The following is a 15,280-nucleotide window of genomic DNA, read 5'->3' as shown; positions in this document are numbered from 1 at the left end:
ACATTGATTTTATATCCTGAGACATTACTGTATTTTTTGATGAGTTCTAGGAGTCTTGGGGTTGAATCTTTGGGGTTCTCTAAGTATAAGATCATATCGTCAGCAAAAGGGAGAGTTTGACCTCCTCTGCTCCCATTTGGATGCCCCTTATTTCCTTGTTTTGCCTAATTGTATTGGCTACAACTTCCAGCACTGTGTTGAATAGTAATGGCAAGAGAGAACAACCTTGTCTAGTTCCAGTTTGGAGAGGAAAAGCTTTTAGTTTTTCTCCATTCAGTAAAATATTGGCTGTGGGTTTGTCATAGATAGCTTCTATCAGTTTCAGAAATGTGCCACATATGCCTATACTCTTCAGTGTTCTAATTAGAAAAGGATTCTGGATTTTATCGAATGCTTTTTCTGCATCTATTGAGAGGATCATATAGTCTTTGGTTTTACTTCTGTTGATATGGTAAAAAACATTTATAGACTTGCATATATTAAACCAGCCTTGTATCCCTGGGATGAAACCTACTTGATCATGATGTATGATTTTTTTGATGATAAGCTGTAGTTTATTGGCAAGGATTTTGTTGAGAATTTTTGCATCTATATTCATTAGTGAAATTGGTCTGAAATTCTCCTTTTTAGTTGGGTCTTTTCCTGGTTTTGGTAGTTAGGTGCTTCATAGAACATGTTGGGGAAGATTCCTTCCTCCTCCATTTTTTGGAATAATTTCTGCAGTAGGGGAATAATCTCTTCCTTGAAGGTTTGATAGAATTCTGGTGTGACGCCGTCTGGACCAGGGCATTTTTTTTTGTTTGAAGATTTTTTTATTGTTTCTTTAATCTCGGTACTTGAAATTGGCCTGTTCAGGACCTCTATTTCTTCCTGGCTAAGACTAGGAAGAGGGTGTGATTCCAAATATTGACCCATTTCCTTCACATTGTCAAATTTCAGAGCATAGAGTTTATGGTAGTATTCAGAGATGATTTTTTGTATCTCTGTGGCATCCGTTGTTATTTCCCCTTTATCATTTCTGATTGAGATTACTAGAGATTTTACTTTTTTATTTTTAGTTAGTCTGGCCAAAGGTTTATCTATTTTATTTATTTTTTTCAAAAAACCCACTCTTTGTTTCATTAATTTTCTGAATAATTCTTTTGTTTTCAATTTCATTGATCTCTGATTTAATTTTGGATATTTCTTTTCTTCTGCTGGGTTTAGCCTTAGATTGTTCTCCTTTTTCCAATTCATAAGATGGCTTGTGAGTTTTTTGACGTTCTATCTTTCTGTTTTTCGAATGTAGGCATCTAAGGCGATAAATTTTCCTCTCAGAACTGCTTTTGTAGTATCCCACAGGTTTTGGTAGCTTGTGTCTTCATTGTTGTTATACTCAAGGAAGTTAACGATTTCCTCTTTTATTTCTTCCTGCACCCAACTGTCATTCAGTAGAAGGTTGTTTAATTTCCATGCCTTTGTGTGAGTTTGAAAATTTTTTGGTGGAGTTGAGTTCCACCTTTAGTGCCTTGTGGTCTGAGAAGATACAAGGTAAAATTTCAATTCTTTTGATTCTGTTGAGGTTTGTTTTGTATTCTAGGATGTGATCAATTTTGGAAAATGTTCCATGGGATGATGGGAAGAATGTATATTCTTTATCTTTAAGATGGAGTGCTCTATATGCGTTTATGAAGCACAGTTGCTCTAGGGTCTCTTTTAAGTCCCTTATATCTTTGTTTAATTTCTGTTTAGAGGATCTGTCTAGCTCTGTAAGAGGAGTGTTAAGTCACCTGTTATTATGGTATTATAGGATATCATATTGCTCAGATTGAGTAATGTCTGTTTCAAGAATCTGGGAGCATTTAAATTGAGTGGATAAATATTTAGAAATGAAATGTCGTCTTGTTGTATTTTTCCCTTGAGCAATATAAAGTGACCCATCTTTGTCTTTTTTTATTTAAATCCACATGTATCTGAAAATAAGATTGCAACCCCTCTTTTCTTCTGAATTCTGTTTGCCTGAAAAATTGTTTTCCAACCTTTAACTTTGAGTTTTAATTTGTCTTTTGATGTTAGGTGTATTTCTTGCAGACAGCAAATAGATGGCTTGTGTTTTTTAATCCAGTCAGCCAATCTATGCCTCTTCAGTGGCTCATTCAAGATATTGACTTTTATTGAGATAATTGATAAGTACGGTGATGTTCTTTTCATCTTATTTTGTGAGAGCCCTTTGCTTAGTTTTATGTTTTGCATCATTGTGGAAGTTAGGTTCTGTCCTTTAATTTCTGATTTCTTTGCTGTTGATCCAGTGATGGCAGTATGTAGAACGGGTTGAAGTATTTCCTGTAGAGCTGGTCTTGTTGTGGCAAATTTCCTAAACGTTTGTATATCAGTAAATGATTTGATTTCTCTGTCAATTTTAAAGCTTCACTTAGCAGGATAAAGAATTCTGTGTTGGAAATTGTTCTGTTTAAGTAGATTGAAGGTAGATGACCATTGTCTTCTGGCTTGGAGAGTTTCGTTAGAGAAGTCTGCAGTCACCCTGATGGATTTGCCCCTGTAGATCAACTGGTGCTTACTCCTGGCAGCTTGCAGAATCTTTTCCTTTGTCTTTACTTTGGATACGTTCATCACTTTGTGTCTTGGAGAAGCTCAGTTAGAGTTGAGGTGACCTGGAGTCCCATATCCTCTGAAAGGAGTGAGTCAGAATCTTTGGTGATATTTGGGAAATTTTCATTTATAATATTCTCATCTATGGCTTCCATTCCCCTGGGACATTCTTTTTCCCCTTCTGGGATACCTTTAACTTGTATGTTTGAACACTTCATAAAGACTCATAATTCTATCAGTAAATGTTCTGCTTTCTTTCTCTTCTTTTCTGCCTCTTTAATAATCTCAGATATCTCAAGAGCTTTCTCCTCTGCCACTGAGATTCTTCTGCATGGTCTAATCTATGTTTGATACTTTCTGTTGTATCTTTAAGTTCCTTAATTGACTGCTTCAGTTTCTTCAGCTCTGCTATATCCTTTCTATATTCTTTATATCGTTCATCTCTTTTTTGATTCTGTTTTTGGATTTCCTTTTGGTTATTTTCCACTTTATCAGCAATTTCCTTCATCGTTTCCTTCATTGTTTTCATCATCTGTAATCTAAATTCCCTTTCTGTCATTTCCAATATTTCTTTATAGGTGGAATCCTTTTCAGTAGCTACCTCACGGTCCCTTGGTTGGGTTGCTGTGGACTGGTTTTTCATGTTGCCAGGATTTTTCTGCTGGTTCTTCCTCATGAGTGATTTATCTGCTCCCTTGCCCTAATTTTCCTTTCACTTCCTCTTGCTCTTTAAGTTACCATGCCTCTGGACTAGGGTTTTAATGAGTCCAGTTCTCCACTGCTTTTGTCCTCCTTATGGGGTCCAGAAGTTCCTCACTGACTCCCTGTGTCTCCAAAGAGATGTTTCTGGACATATCCCACCAGCCAGAGATACCTAAAGTCTCCTCTCCCCGGGCTCACAGTGCCCAGTTGCAAGGAAGCTGTTACTCAGTTGCCATCTTGCTCCTCCTCCAATTTCAGAAAATAGGCCTGTGGCTCAATTTTTTTTTCCTATTGTTAGTTAGATATTTTAATCTTAGACTTTTAGTGATTACCTAAAGGTCATGGCATGAATATTAGCGTTATTAACATCTTATGTAAACTGGTCCTTTTATCAATTCATTGACAATATAAGAAAGTTATAGTACTGGTTCATTTGTGTTCTCTTGACTTGTATGCTATTATTATATATTTTAAGATTATAATATTTTTGAATTCTAGAAGTCATCATTATTATTATAAACATTCAGATTTAGATTTATCCATGTTTAGATTTATCTATTTGCTGTTTTCATTGCTTTAATTTTTTCCCTTGATTTGCATCAACCTGACATTTTTATTCTTTTTGAAGAATGTGGGTTGGCTAGTGACAAATTCTGTTTTTTTTTTTTTTTCATAAAATGTTCTTGTTTTGCTTTTGTTGGTGAGAAAACATTTTCTTCTACGCTCTTCTTTTTTTAGAGACAGAGTCTCATTTTGTCGCCCTTGGTAGAGTGCTGTGGCATTACACAGCTCACAGCAACCTCCAGCTCTTGGGCTTAGGTGATTCTATTGTCTCAGCCTTCTGAGTAGCTGGGACTATATGTGCCTGCCACAATGCCCGGCTATTTTCTTATTTTCTTCTTGTTGCAGTTTGGCCGGGGCTGGGTTCGAACTTGCCACCCTTAGTACATGGGGCCTGTGGCCCACTCACTAAACCACAGGCGCTACCCACTTCTTCTACCCTCTTAGTTCAGTTTTTTGCAGTCCTGTGAAATAAATGGACAACAGATTAGCAAGAAAAAAGAGTTTTAGTCTTAAGTACATGGGAGTTCACAGAAAAATGTGTCTTAAGGAGAGGATTAGAATTTAGAGCTTATATCTTAATAGCAGAAGGGGATGGGGGGGGTGGGTACTTTTTGGAAAGCAGATAATTTTTGGGAAAGATAAATGGGCTCTTAGGAGAACAGATGGGAGATATAATAGTTTTAACAGTATGTGTTCAGTTGATTTTTTATTCCATGGCTAACTTCTCATCTCATGAATAAGAATCCATCTTTTCTGGTTGGGAAACTTTCTGGGAAGGGATTCATGAAACCTGAATTCTTTTATGAATCTCTGTTTTAAGGCACATAAGTGTAGGTTAGAGAAAGGCTTCTTTATAGTGATATATTCTGGACCCTTTCACTTTCATTATTGAAAGATATTTTTTGAGCATAGAATTTTTAGCTGTTATTTTTTTGTTTAGTATTTTGAAAAGATCATTTCATTCTGATATGCCTTCCATCAGTCTTACTATTGTTCTTTTGAAGGCAAGGAGGTTTCATTTCTCCTTTTATTTATTCCCTACGTCTGTCTACTATGAAGATATCTTTTTCCTTATTAGTTTTATTATCATATGCCTAAGTGTGGTTTTCTTTTATCTTGCTTTGGGTTTGTAGCACTCCATCAACATATGGCTTAGTGTTTTTTTCTTTTTTTTTTTTCTAGCTTTGAAATATCTTGGCCATTATCTCTCTTCAGATACTAGTTTATTTCTTAATTATGTGTCTAACCTCTTTTTTGTGTTCCAAAATAAGCTTATATTAGCCTATGCCCTGTATTTTATTATTTCTTTGCTATGCTTCAGTCTACTTGCTATTGACCTATCTTTTGGTTAATTGGTCTTTTCTAGGCTGAATTTAATAAGATGGTAAATCTAATTGTATTTTCATTTTTTGTTTAGTTAATTAGTTCTATGGTTTCTATTCTCAACTGAAATTCTTTATTGTATAATCTGTTTATTCTAAACACACTATACTTATTTTGATGTCTAGATATGAAACTTTACTACTTGATTTTCTGTGAATTAGTTTCTATTTACTTTTTATTCATTTGTCTTTTGTGTCTTTTAATTGGTGATCGAATATTGGAAATTATGTTTTAAAATTGCAATGATGGCTTGGTGCCTGTGGCTCAAGTGGCTAAGGCACCAGCCACATACACCTAAGGTGGCGGGTTCGAATCCAGCGTGAGCCCACCAAAAACTACAATGGTGGCTGCAACCAAAAAATAGCCAGGTGCTGTGGCAGGCGCCTGTGGTCCCAGCTACTTGGGAGGCTGAGGCAGGACACTCTCTTGAGCCCAGGAGTTGGAGGTTGCTGTGAGCTGTGATGCCAGAGAACTCTACCCAGGGGAACAGCTTGAGACTCTCTCAAAAAAAAAAAAAAATTGCAATGATAAATTTATGTCTCTGTATATTCCTCTAGAGTAGACTTTTGATTTTTGATTAGCTGATTATATGGATTTAGGCACTAAGATCATTCACAGTTAGTTTTTTTTAAGTCTTTGTAAGAGTTTACCCTATTACCTGTTTGCCTACACCCAGAATGTAGTAGCCATTGTGAAGTTCTTTGAAAACCTGGAGTTTTACTATGGCCTACCTACAATGATATTTCTCTTATTTTCTCCCCACTTCAAAAGTTTTGTTTAGCTTTTTGGCTACCAGTTATTCTAGATACAAACCACCAGAATATCATTTGGAGTTGCAGTGTTTTGAGGCCTGATCTATTTCCTGTTTCCTATACTTGGATTCCTGTTCAAAGTTTGAGTAGTCTACCAGGACTTCTGCACATTGACAGACAGTGAACCTCAGTTTTTGTCTGCCTAGCTCTCTGTAACTGATGATTACTTTGTCTCATTTCTTTATTCCTACTTGTGAATGCTTCAATGAGAAAGGTCACCTTGAAAGTCTTCTGTGGATCTTTATTGTTTAAATTTTGGCTGCTTCAGCAACTTTTAAGGTTAAAAAAATTAAAATACAAATTTAATCCAGTATTTTTAGTTGTTTTTATTAGGTAGCTATTTTGATAGAAGCTAATCTGCTGTTGCCAGAAAGATAATCTTTTGGTGTTATTTTCTTTAGTTATTTAGTGTGAAATAATCATACCTCATTATGGATGATCTCAGAAGAGTAAAGTAAATATTCCTTCCTCTCCTAAATAACATGTTGCTTTTAAACCAGAAATAATTATATGTGTTGTATGTGTATACATTTATTTGATAATATTCATTTCTTACAGGTTGCTTAGCCAAACAATGAAGGATCATCTAGTAAGAGTTGCAAATGAAGCTGAATTTATTCTGAATAGGCAGAGAGCAGAGGATATTCACAGACATGCAGAATTTGAGGTAGGTTACTCATGTGGTTGATGTGAGAAAATTACTGTTTTTTCATGGTAATCTTGGGAAACTACTAGGTAAAATGGTAGTATGATCTAAGGAAACATTTTATATGTTACCAAAATTTAAAAATTAAGTTAATGAGAGAGTTGTAGAGATTCTGGAAAGATAGTACAATTCTCTTTAGTTTTTCTCTCTGAACTTCAATTCAGCTACAGAGCAGTTTCTGTGTTTGAGTGACCTCTTCTTAATAACTGGGGCTAGGTTTTGTTTCTGATGAATTTCTGATAAAGAAAAAGACTTTGAAGGACTTTGTCCTTCTCTGGGCAAGACAGAGCTGGTTAACCAGAAATTAAAATCTATGTGGCAACGATGAGATCTTCCAGGTTTCAAGAGAGTTGCTGAACACAGATATGTGAAGTTTTTCAACTCTTGAGTTTTGAGATCACAATAATCATTGCCCCTGTGGAAATAAAGGAACATGCATCTCTTTTCCTGGATTCTTACTGGAAGTCAAGTGATAGACTTGTTCTGGGACCACTGCTTATCTCAGCAGTTGCACTTGAATAAGTATAACAAATGTGAATTCATAGTGGTGATTAATGGCTTTGTCGCTATACAAATGACCAAAATTCACATGAAGTGAACTAGAAAATTTGACACAAACATTTGGTGCAGAATTAGAAAAAAATTAAAAAGTACCATATGGGTTCTTTCTAACATACGTAAAATTAACATTTTGTTTATATTTTTTTGATATACTAGAAAAGATGAAAACCACTCCAACTGCATTTTATATAACCAGCAAACCTGAAAATTGTTCTAGAAGACCAATTTCACTTAAGAATATAGATAGAAAATTTTAAGTAGAACGTTAGCTAATATAATTCATCAATGTAAAGAATTATTTGAGATGACTACTGAGAATTTTTCCTCAAATTCAAAGATGATTTCTTTTTGGATATTGAACTACAAAATAAATACAAAAACAAATTAAAAATAGAGAAAATATGTAAAAATATCAACAAATATGGAAAAATCCTATGATAAATTTTAGCTGCCGGCCTTATTAAAATTATGAAAAAATTTACCTATGAAAACAATCTAAATATGATAAAGTTTTTATTTAAGTTTATAGCACTTAAATAAAAGTTTATTTTATTAAAGATCATTTTAAACAGTTAATGGCTTTTCTGTTAATATCAGTAAAAATAAATGGTACCCACTGTCATTATTTAATATAATTTTTTATAATCTTGCAAATACAAGATATACCTCATATCAATGCTAGAAAAGAGAGATTACTTACAAATTCCTAAAGCTATGGTTTTGGAAAATCTAAGACCAAAAAGTTGCTTACAAATTCCTAAAGCTATGGTTTAGGAAAATCTAAGAAAAGAGAGATTACTTACAAATTCCTAAAGCTATGGTTTAGAAAAATCTAAGACCAAAAAGTTTTACTACCAGAAAGAATTAATAAGGGATTTTGGTGAAATTATTAGATACAAGATAAATATGCAAAAAATTAATAGCTTTTTCTTTTTTGACAAGTAATCAGCTAACAAAGGAAATCTGAAATACAGCATATGCACAATTTACACAAAAGAATGTTGTGGGTCAAATTCTGCAGGAAAAGTATAGATGTTCTTTGGAACGAGACTATAAAATCTAATTAAAGAACAGAGAGTAAAATATAAACTAGTGGGAAGTCATTCTATGCTGCATAGGTTTTGTGGGAGGTTGTATGTGTGAGAGTAAAATAATATCAGTGTTTTGTTTTTCACATTGTCTAAATTTATAACGTTCAGTCTTATAATAAGAATTCTGGGCTCGGCGCCTGTGGCTCAAGCGGCTAAGGCGCCAGCCACATACACCTAAGGTGGCGGGTTCGAATCCCCAGCCCGGACCCGCCAAACAACAATGACGGCTGCAACCAAAAAATGGCCAGGCGTTGTGGCGGGCGCCTGTGGTCCCAGCTACTTGGGAGGCAGAGGCAGGAGACTCGCTTGAGCCCAGGAGTTGGAGGTTGCTGTGAGCGCGATGCCATGGCTCTCTACCCAGGGGGAAAGCTTGAGGCTCCGTCTCAAAAAAAAAAAAAAAAAAAAAAAAGAATTCTGGTAGTACCTGAATATTCTATATGTAAGCAAATTTATACTCCATCCTATGCCCCCTTTGGTTAGTCACAACTTCTTAATTTCCAGCTTCTTTCTTTGACTCAGTTCTTTTTTTATTCGAGACAGAGCCTCAAGCTATTCCCCTGGGTAGAGTGCTATGGCATCACAGCTCACAGCAACCTCCAACTCCTGGGCTCAAGCGAGTCTCCTGCCTCAGCCTCCCAAGTAGCTGGGACCACAGGCGTCCGCCATAACGCCTGGCTATTTTTTTGGTTGCAGCCGTCATTGTTTTTGGTGGGCCCAGGCTGGATTCGAACCTGCCACCTTAGGTGTATGTGGCTGGCACCTTAGCCATTTGAGCCACAGGCGCCGAGCCTTTGACTCAGTTCTTAACTGGCTAGGTTTCATCATTATTCTTTTTTTTTTCTACAAGGGGCTTGTGTGTCCTGTAAACTTAAAATTCTTTCATATATAAGAATATTTGCCTGCTCACTTTATATTTGGAGGACATTCTAAGATTTAATATGTGTGTTAGTGGCTATCATTTATATTCCCTTGAACTTGGTAGACATTGCTTGGTTGTTTTATAGCATTCAGTGTTACTTTTAGAGGACAGTTGTAGTTTTACTTTATTTTTGATTTGCTTTTTCTTTGTTCTGTTTGAGATTTCTTTGTCCCTGAATTCAATTTCTTTTTTTTTTTTTTATTAAGTCATAAACACATAGACCATGTATACATTAATACATTTATGGGGTACAATGTGCTGATTTTATATAGAATAGGAATGCTTGCATCACACTGGTTAATACATACCTCATCTCGTTTAGTTAATTATTGTGTTAAGACATTTATACTCTATACTATAGATCCAACATCTATTAGTACCTTGTGTTATGTACCATAGGTGTGATCCCATCATTCACTCTTCCCCTTCCCCTCCCATCCCTCCCTCCTCCTCCTTTGTCTTGGGCCATAGTTGTGATCTATTCTTCATATGAAAGAGTGATTATAAATTGAGTGATTATAAATTGGTTTCATAATAGTACTGAGTGCATTGGATAGTTTTTCTTCCATTCTTGAGATACTTTACTAAGTGGGATATAATCCAGCTCCATCCATGTAAACGTAAAACAGGTAAAGTCTCTATCTTTTTAAAAGACTGCATAATATTCCATGGTATACATGTATCACAATTTATTAATCCATTCATGGGTTGAGGGCACTTGGGCTTCTTCCATGACTTGGCTATTATGAACTGAGCTGCAGTGAACAATCTGGTGCAAATATGTTTGTATAAAGTGATTTTTGGTCTTTTGGATATACACCTAGTAGAGGAATTGTAGGATCAAACAGCCGGTCTACTTTTAGATCCCTGAATATTCTCCATACTTCTTTCCAGAAGGGATGTATTAGCTTGCACTCCCACCAGCAGTGCAGAAGTATTCCCTTTTTTCCACATCCATGCCAACATCTGTAGTTGTGGGATTTTGTTATCTTAGCCAGTCTTACGGGAGTTAGATGATATCTCAAAGTGGTTTTGATTTGCATTTCTCTGATGATTAAAGATGATGAGCGTTTTTTTCATGTGTCTGTAGGCCATGTACCTATCATCTGCAGAGAAGCTTCTGTTCAAATCCCTTGCCCACAATGAAATGGGATTACTTGTTCTTTTCTTATTAATAAATTTGAGTTCTCTGTGGATTCTGGTTATCAATCCTTTGTCAGAAGCATAAACTGCAAATATCCTCTCTCATTCTGAAGGTTGTCTGCTTGCTTTACTTACTGTGCAGAAGCTTTTTAGTTTGATCAGATCCTAGTAATGTATTTTTGGTGTTGCTTCAATTGCCCAGCAGGGGGGTCCTCTTCATAAAGTATCCTCCCAGGCTAATTTCTTCAAGTGTTTCTCCTGCACTGTCCAAGAATCTAAGTAGTTTCATGTCTTATATTTAAATCTTTAATCCAGTGAGAGTCAATGTTTGTTAATGGTAAAGGTGTGGGTCCCATTTCAGTCTTTTACAAGTTACCAGCCAATTCTTCCAGCACCATATGTTAAATAGAGAATCTTTCCCCCAATTTATATTTTTGATAGGCTTTTCAAAGATGAAATGACGATAAGTGTCTGGGTTTATCTCTTGGTTCTCAGTTCTGTTCCATACATCTACCTCTGTATTTTTGTGCCAGTACCATGCTGTTTTGATCACTATAGATTTATAGTATAGTTTGAAGTCTGGTAGCATGATTTGTTTGTATTTTTGAGTAATGTCTTGGTTATTTGAGGTTTTTTTCTGGTTCCATATAAAACCAAGTACTGTTTTTCCAGATGTGTAAAGTATGACAGTGATGCTTTGATAATGATTGCATTAAATTTTTAAATTGCTTTGTGTACTATGGACATTTTAACAATGTTGATTCATCTTAGCCATGAGTATGGTATGTTTTCCCATTCATTAACATCTTCAGCTATTTCTTTTCTTAGAGTTTCATAATTCTCTTTATAGAGATCTTTCACATCCTTTGTTAGGTAGATTCCCAAATATTTCATCTTCTTTGGCACAACTATAAAGGGAATAGAGTCCTTGACTGTTTTTTCGTCTTGACTATTATTAGTATATATAAAAGCTACTGATTTGTGAGTACTGCTTTTGTATCCTGAGATGCTACTGTATTCCTTGATCACTTCTAAGAGTTTTGTGGTTGAGTTGCTGGGGTTTTCCAGGTATAAAATCATATCATCTGCAAAGAGTGAAAGTTTGATCTCCTCTGACCCTATTTAGATACCCTTGATCACCTTCTCTTGCCTGATTGTGATAGCTAAGACTTCCATTGCAATGTTAAAAAGCAGTGGAGACAACGGGCAACCTTGCCTGGTTCCTGATCTGAGTGGAAATGTTTTCAATTTTACTCCATTCAATATGCAGTGGTTTGCTGTAGATGGCCTATACAGAAAAGTCCCTTCTATACCTGTTTTCTTAAGTGTTCAGATCATGAATGGATGCTGGATATTGTCAAAAGCTTTTTCTGCCTCTACTGAGAGAATCATATGGTCTTTGTTTTTTGTTTGTTTATGTGATGTATTATATTTATAGATTTACGAGTATTGAACCAACCTTGAGACCCTGGGATAAAACCTACTTGGTCATGGTGTATAATTTATTTGATGTGTTGCTGGATTCTGTTTGCTAGGATCTTATTGAATATTTTTGCATCTCTCTTCATTAAAGATATTGGTCTATAGTTTTCTTGTTATGTCTTTTCCTGGTTTGGGATCAGCATGATATTTGCTTCATAAAATGTATTGGGAATTATTCCTTCTTTTTCAATGTTTTGGAAAAGGTTAAGTAATGTAGGTACTAGTTCCTCTTTAAAGGTTTGGTAGAATTCTGATATGAAGCCATCTGCTCCCAGACTCTTTTTTGGGGGGAGATTTTGTATAGTTGATTCTATTTCAGTACTTGATATAGGTCTGTTCAGCATTTCCAGTTCTTTCTCATTAAGTCAAGGAAGTTGACATGCTTCCAAGTATTGGTCAATTTCTTTCAGATTTTTATATTTCTGAGAATAAATTTTTAGTAGTATTAATTAAAGATTTTTTTTTTTTTTAAAGACAGAGTCTCACTTTGTCTCCCTTGGTAGAGTGCTCTGGCGTCACAGCTCACAGCAACTTCCAGCTCTTGGGCTTAGGTGATTCTCTTGCCTCAGCCATCAGAGTAGCTGGGACTGCAGGAACCCACCACAATGCCCGGCTATTTTCTACTGAAGTTTGGCCAGGACCAGGTTTGAACCCGCCGCCCTCGGTATATGGGGTAGGTGCCCTACTCACTGAGCCACAAGTGCCGCCCCTCAATTAAGGATTTTTTGAATTTCTGAGGTGTCAGTTGTTATTTCACCTTTGTCATTTCTGATTGATGATACTATGGATTTAATTTTCTAGTTTTGGTTAGGTTGGCCAAAGGTTTATCAACTTTGTTGAATTTTTCAAACAACTTTTTGATTCATTGATCTTTTGAATAATTCTTTGGTTAGGTTGGCCAAAGGTTTATCAATTTTGTTGAATTTTTCAATCAACTTTTTGATTCATTGATCTTTTGAATAATTCTTTTATTTTAAATTTCATTTATGTCTGCTCTAATTTTAGTTATTTCCTTTCTGGGTTTGGGGTTGGAATGTTCTTCCTTTCCAGTTGCTTAAGATGTCCAGTTAAGTTATTGACTTCCTCTCTTTCCGTTCTCTTAAGGAAGGCTTGCAACGCTATAAATTTCTCTGTCCAATCCTAGTGAATCAGAGGCTTTGGGCTGCAATCTCAGCTGTGGAGATGTATAAGCAATTAAGACACCCCGGCCCCCCTGCCCCCTCATTCCCCTACACACACACAGGCGACAACTGGAAGGGGAGAATTCCAAACTCCCACAACAACACAACCAGGGTACTACCTTGGTAGGTTCCTGGGTGATTGGCCCAGGTCAAGAGTTTCAAACTGATTGTCCTGGTGGACACAAACACCCATGCGGTGGGAGAGTTCAAAAGATCTTCAGCATCTAGGCAGCGGGGGGTCCATTGGCAGCTCAATTTGACCCCAGTGGGAGGGACCATGGAGCTGCCACTGCTTTCAGGGACCATACTGCCACAGTTGGGGGGTGGTGCTGCTGGCCTGGGGTACTGCTGTGTGCAGGTGGCAGGAGCCAGTGGGGAGTTGGGAGGGCGTTGCCACTGGCTGCAAGGGTCACAGGAGCCAGGTGGGGAACCCAAGGGCGAAGCCATTGACCCCCCATAGTCCGCAGGAGTTGGGCAGGAATTTGGAGGATAGAGTCACCGGCTTGGGGGGGGGTGCTCAGGGGTGGTAGGAGCCAGGTAGGAGTCACTGGCCGCAGGCCGTGGGCTGTAAGGGTTGCAGGAGCCAGGTGGGAGTCGCCAGTTGTGGGCCACATGTAGCAGAAGCCCTGGAGGAGTTTCCGGCTGCGCTGCGGGTCACAGGAATCAGATGGGAATTGCCGCCAGAGCTGCAGATTGCAGGGACCTGGCTCAGCTGCTCACCTCAGGCTGCCAAGCTGGGGAGCCAGTGGGCCGCGGTCCCCAGTAGTTGGTAGAGGGTGACCCAAGCTATGCTCTTTCCAAGATGAGGCAATTCTCTCTGAATTCATTTCCTTAATAGCAATATGGCTCCATATTGATGGCTCCATCATTTATCAAATTATCCTGCCCTATAGTATATTGTTATAACCTAAAGATTTTGGTTTTTCCTTTAGTTCCTAGGAATTTTCTTAAATTGTGTTTTGAAATATTCTTCTCAGTTTCTTTTCTTTCTTTCTTTTTGTTTTTGGAGACAGAATCTCACTCCATTGCCTTGGCTAGGTGCCTTTGCATCATCTTATTAGCTGCAACCTCAGTCCCCTGGGCACAAGTTATCTTCTTCTTCAGTCTCCCTAGTAGCTGGGACTACAAGGGCCCACCACACTGCCAAGCTAGTCTTTTCTTTTTCTTAGTGACACTTATGTTAGGGGTGTGTGTGTTTTTATCTTTCATGTTATTAGTTATTTCTTAATTAATTTCCTTGATCTCTAGCCTTATTTCTCCATCTGTAATTCAGTTTTCAGTATGTTATGTTGTCCCTGGTATTTATAATTTTTTATTATGTCTATAATGATTATGTTTTATTTATAAATTTATTAGGTCTTCAATCCTTTTCTTTCCTTATTCACTTATTTTTACTTTTAACTTTTAAAAATCATTTTAAATTGTTTATTAGAAGAAAATAATTATGAGGAATTTCCTTTCATTAATAGAGCTATATTTTATCCCAGGATTCTTTGTCTTTTGTATATATAAAGTTTTAGTTAAAAATGTACTTATTAGCTCACATTGATTGGTTGGTTGATTAGTGGTAGATGTTTATGTAACTACCAGGCTATGTTTCTTTCTATTTTTGTTTAATCTTAGCATACTCTGTCTAGATAGTCTGCAGAATAGCTTAGTGACTTCTTCCCTTTTTGTCTCCATTGTATGCAAAGCTGTGCTCCCCCCCCCCAAGCTATAGTTTGAGTTTTGTCCAATATTTCATTTCTTATCATAAAGAGACAGCTTATTTGAGATTGGCAAGGCGGCTTTCTTAGAATACTGGAATTTTTCTTTCCCATATTAAAAAAAAAATCTTTATAAAGAGATAGGATCGCACTCTATTACCCCTGCTGTAGTGTAGTAGCATGATCACAGTTCACTGCAGTCCCAAACTTGTGGACTCAAGCCATTTCCCAACCTCTGTCTCCTCGGCAGCTAGGACCATAGGCATGCATCACCAAACTTGGCTAATTTTTTTAATTTATTGATCCTGGTGGTGGGTAGTACATTTGTTCTTTTTTTGTATGATTGAGAGAAAATAAGGAAGGAGGAAACTTGTGGAATTGAAAAGGGGATAAATATTTCTTTTTCTTTTCCTTTTTTTTTTTTTTTTTGAGACGGAGCCT

General features: G+C 36.7%; 1 protein-coding gene across 5 annotated transcripts in view; it reads left to right on the top strand.

Moving 5' to 3' along the window:
- The window catches only part of LRBA (LPS responsive beige-like anchor protein), a 736,826-nt gene that overhangs the window by 285,561 nt on the left and 435,985 nt on the right, over positions 1 to 15,280 (top strand). For all 5 annotated transcript variants that reach the window (XM_023513466.1, XM_023513464.1, XM_023513465.1 and 2 more), the window contains one exon: positions 6,609 to 6,717. In XM_023513466.1, the coding sequence (XP_023369234.1) occupies positions 6,609 to 6,717 (109 nt within the window). The remainder of the gene's footprint in view (positions 1 to 6,608; positions 6,718 to 15,280) is intronic.

This window comes from Otolemur garnettii, unplaced genomic scaffold (genome assembly GCF_000181295.1).
Source record: "Otolemur garnettii isolate 467f Iridium unplaced genomic scaffold, OtoGar3 scaffold00041, whole genome shotgun sequence".
In the NCBI taxonomy this organism is placed as follows: Eukaryota; Metazoa; Chordata; class Mammalia; order Primates; family Galagidae; genus Otolemur; species Otolemur garnettii.
The sequence above is the reverse complement of the archived record's forward strand: the minus strand, read 5'-3'. Positions and strand labels throughout refer to the sequence as shown.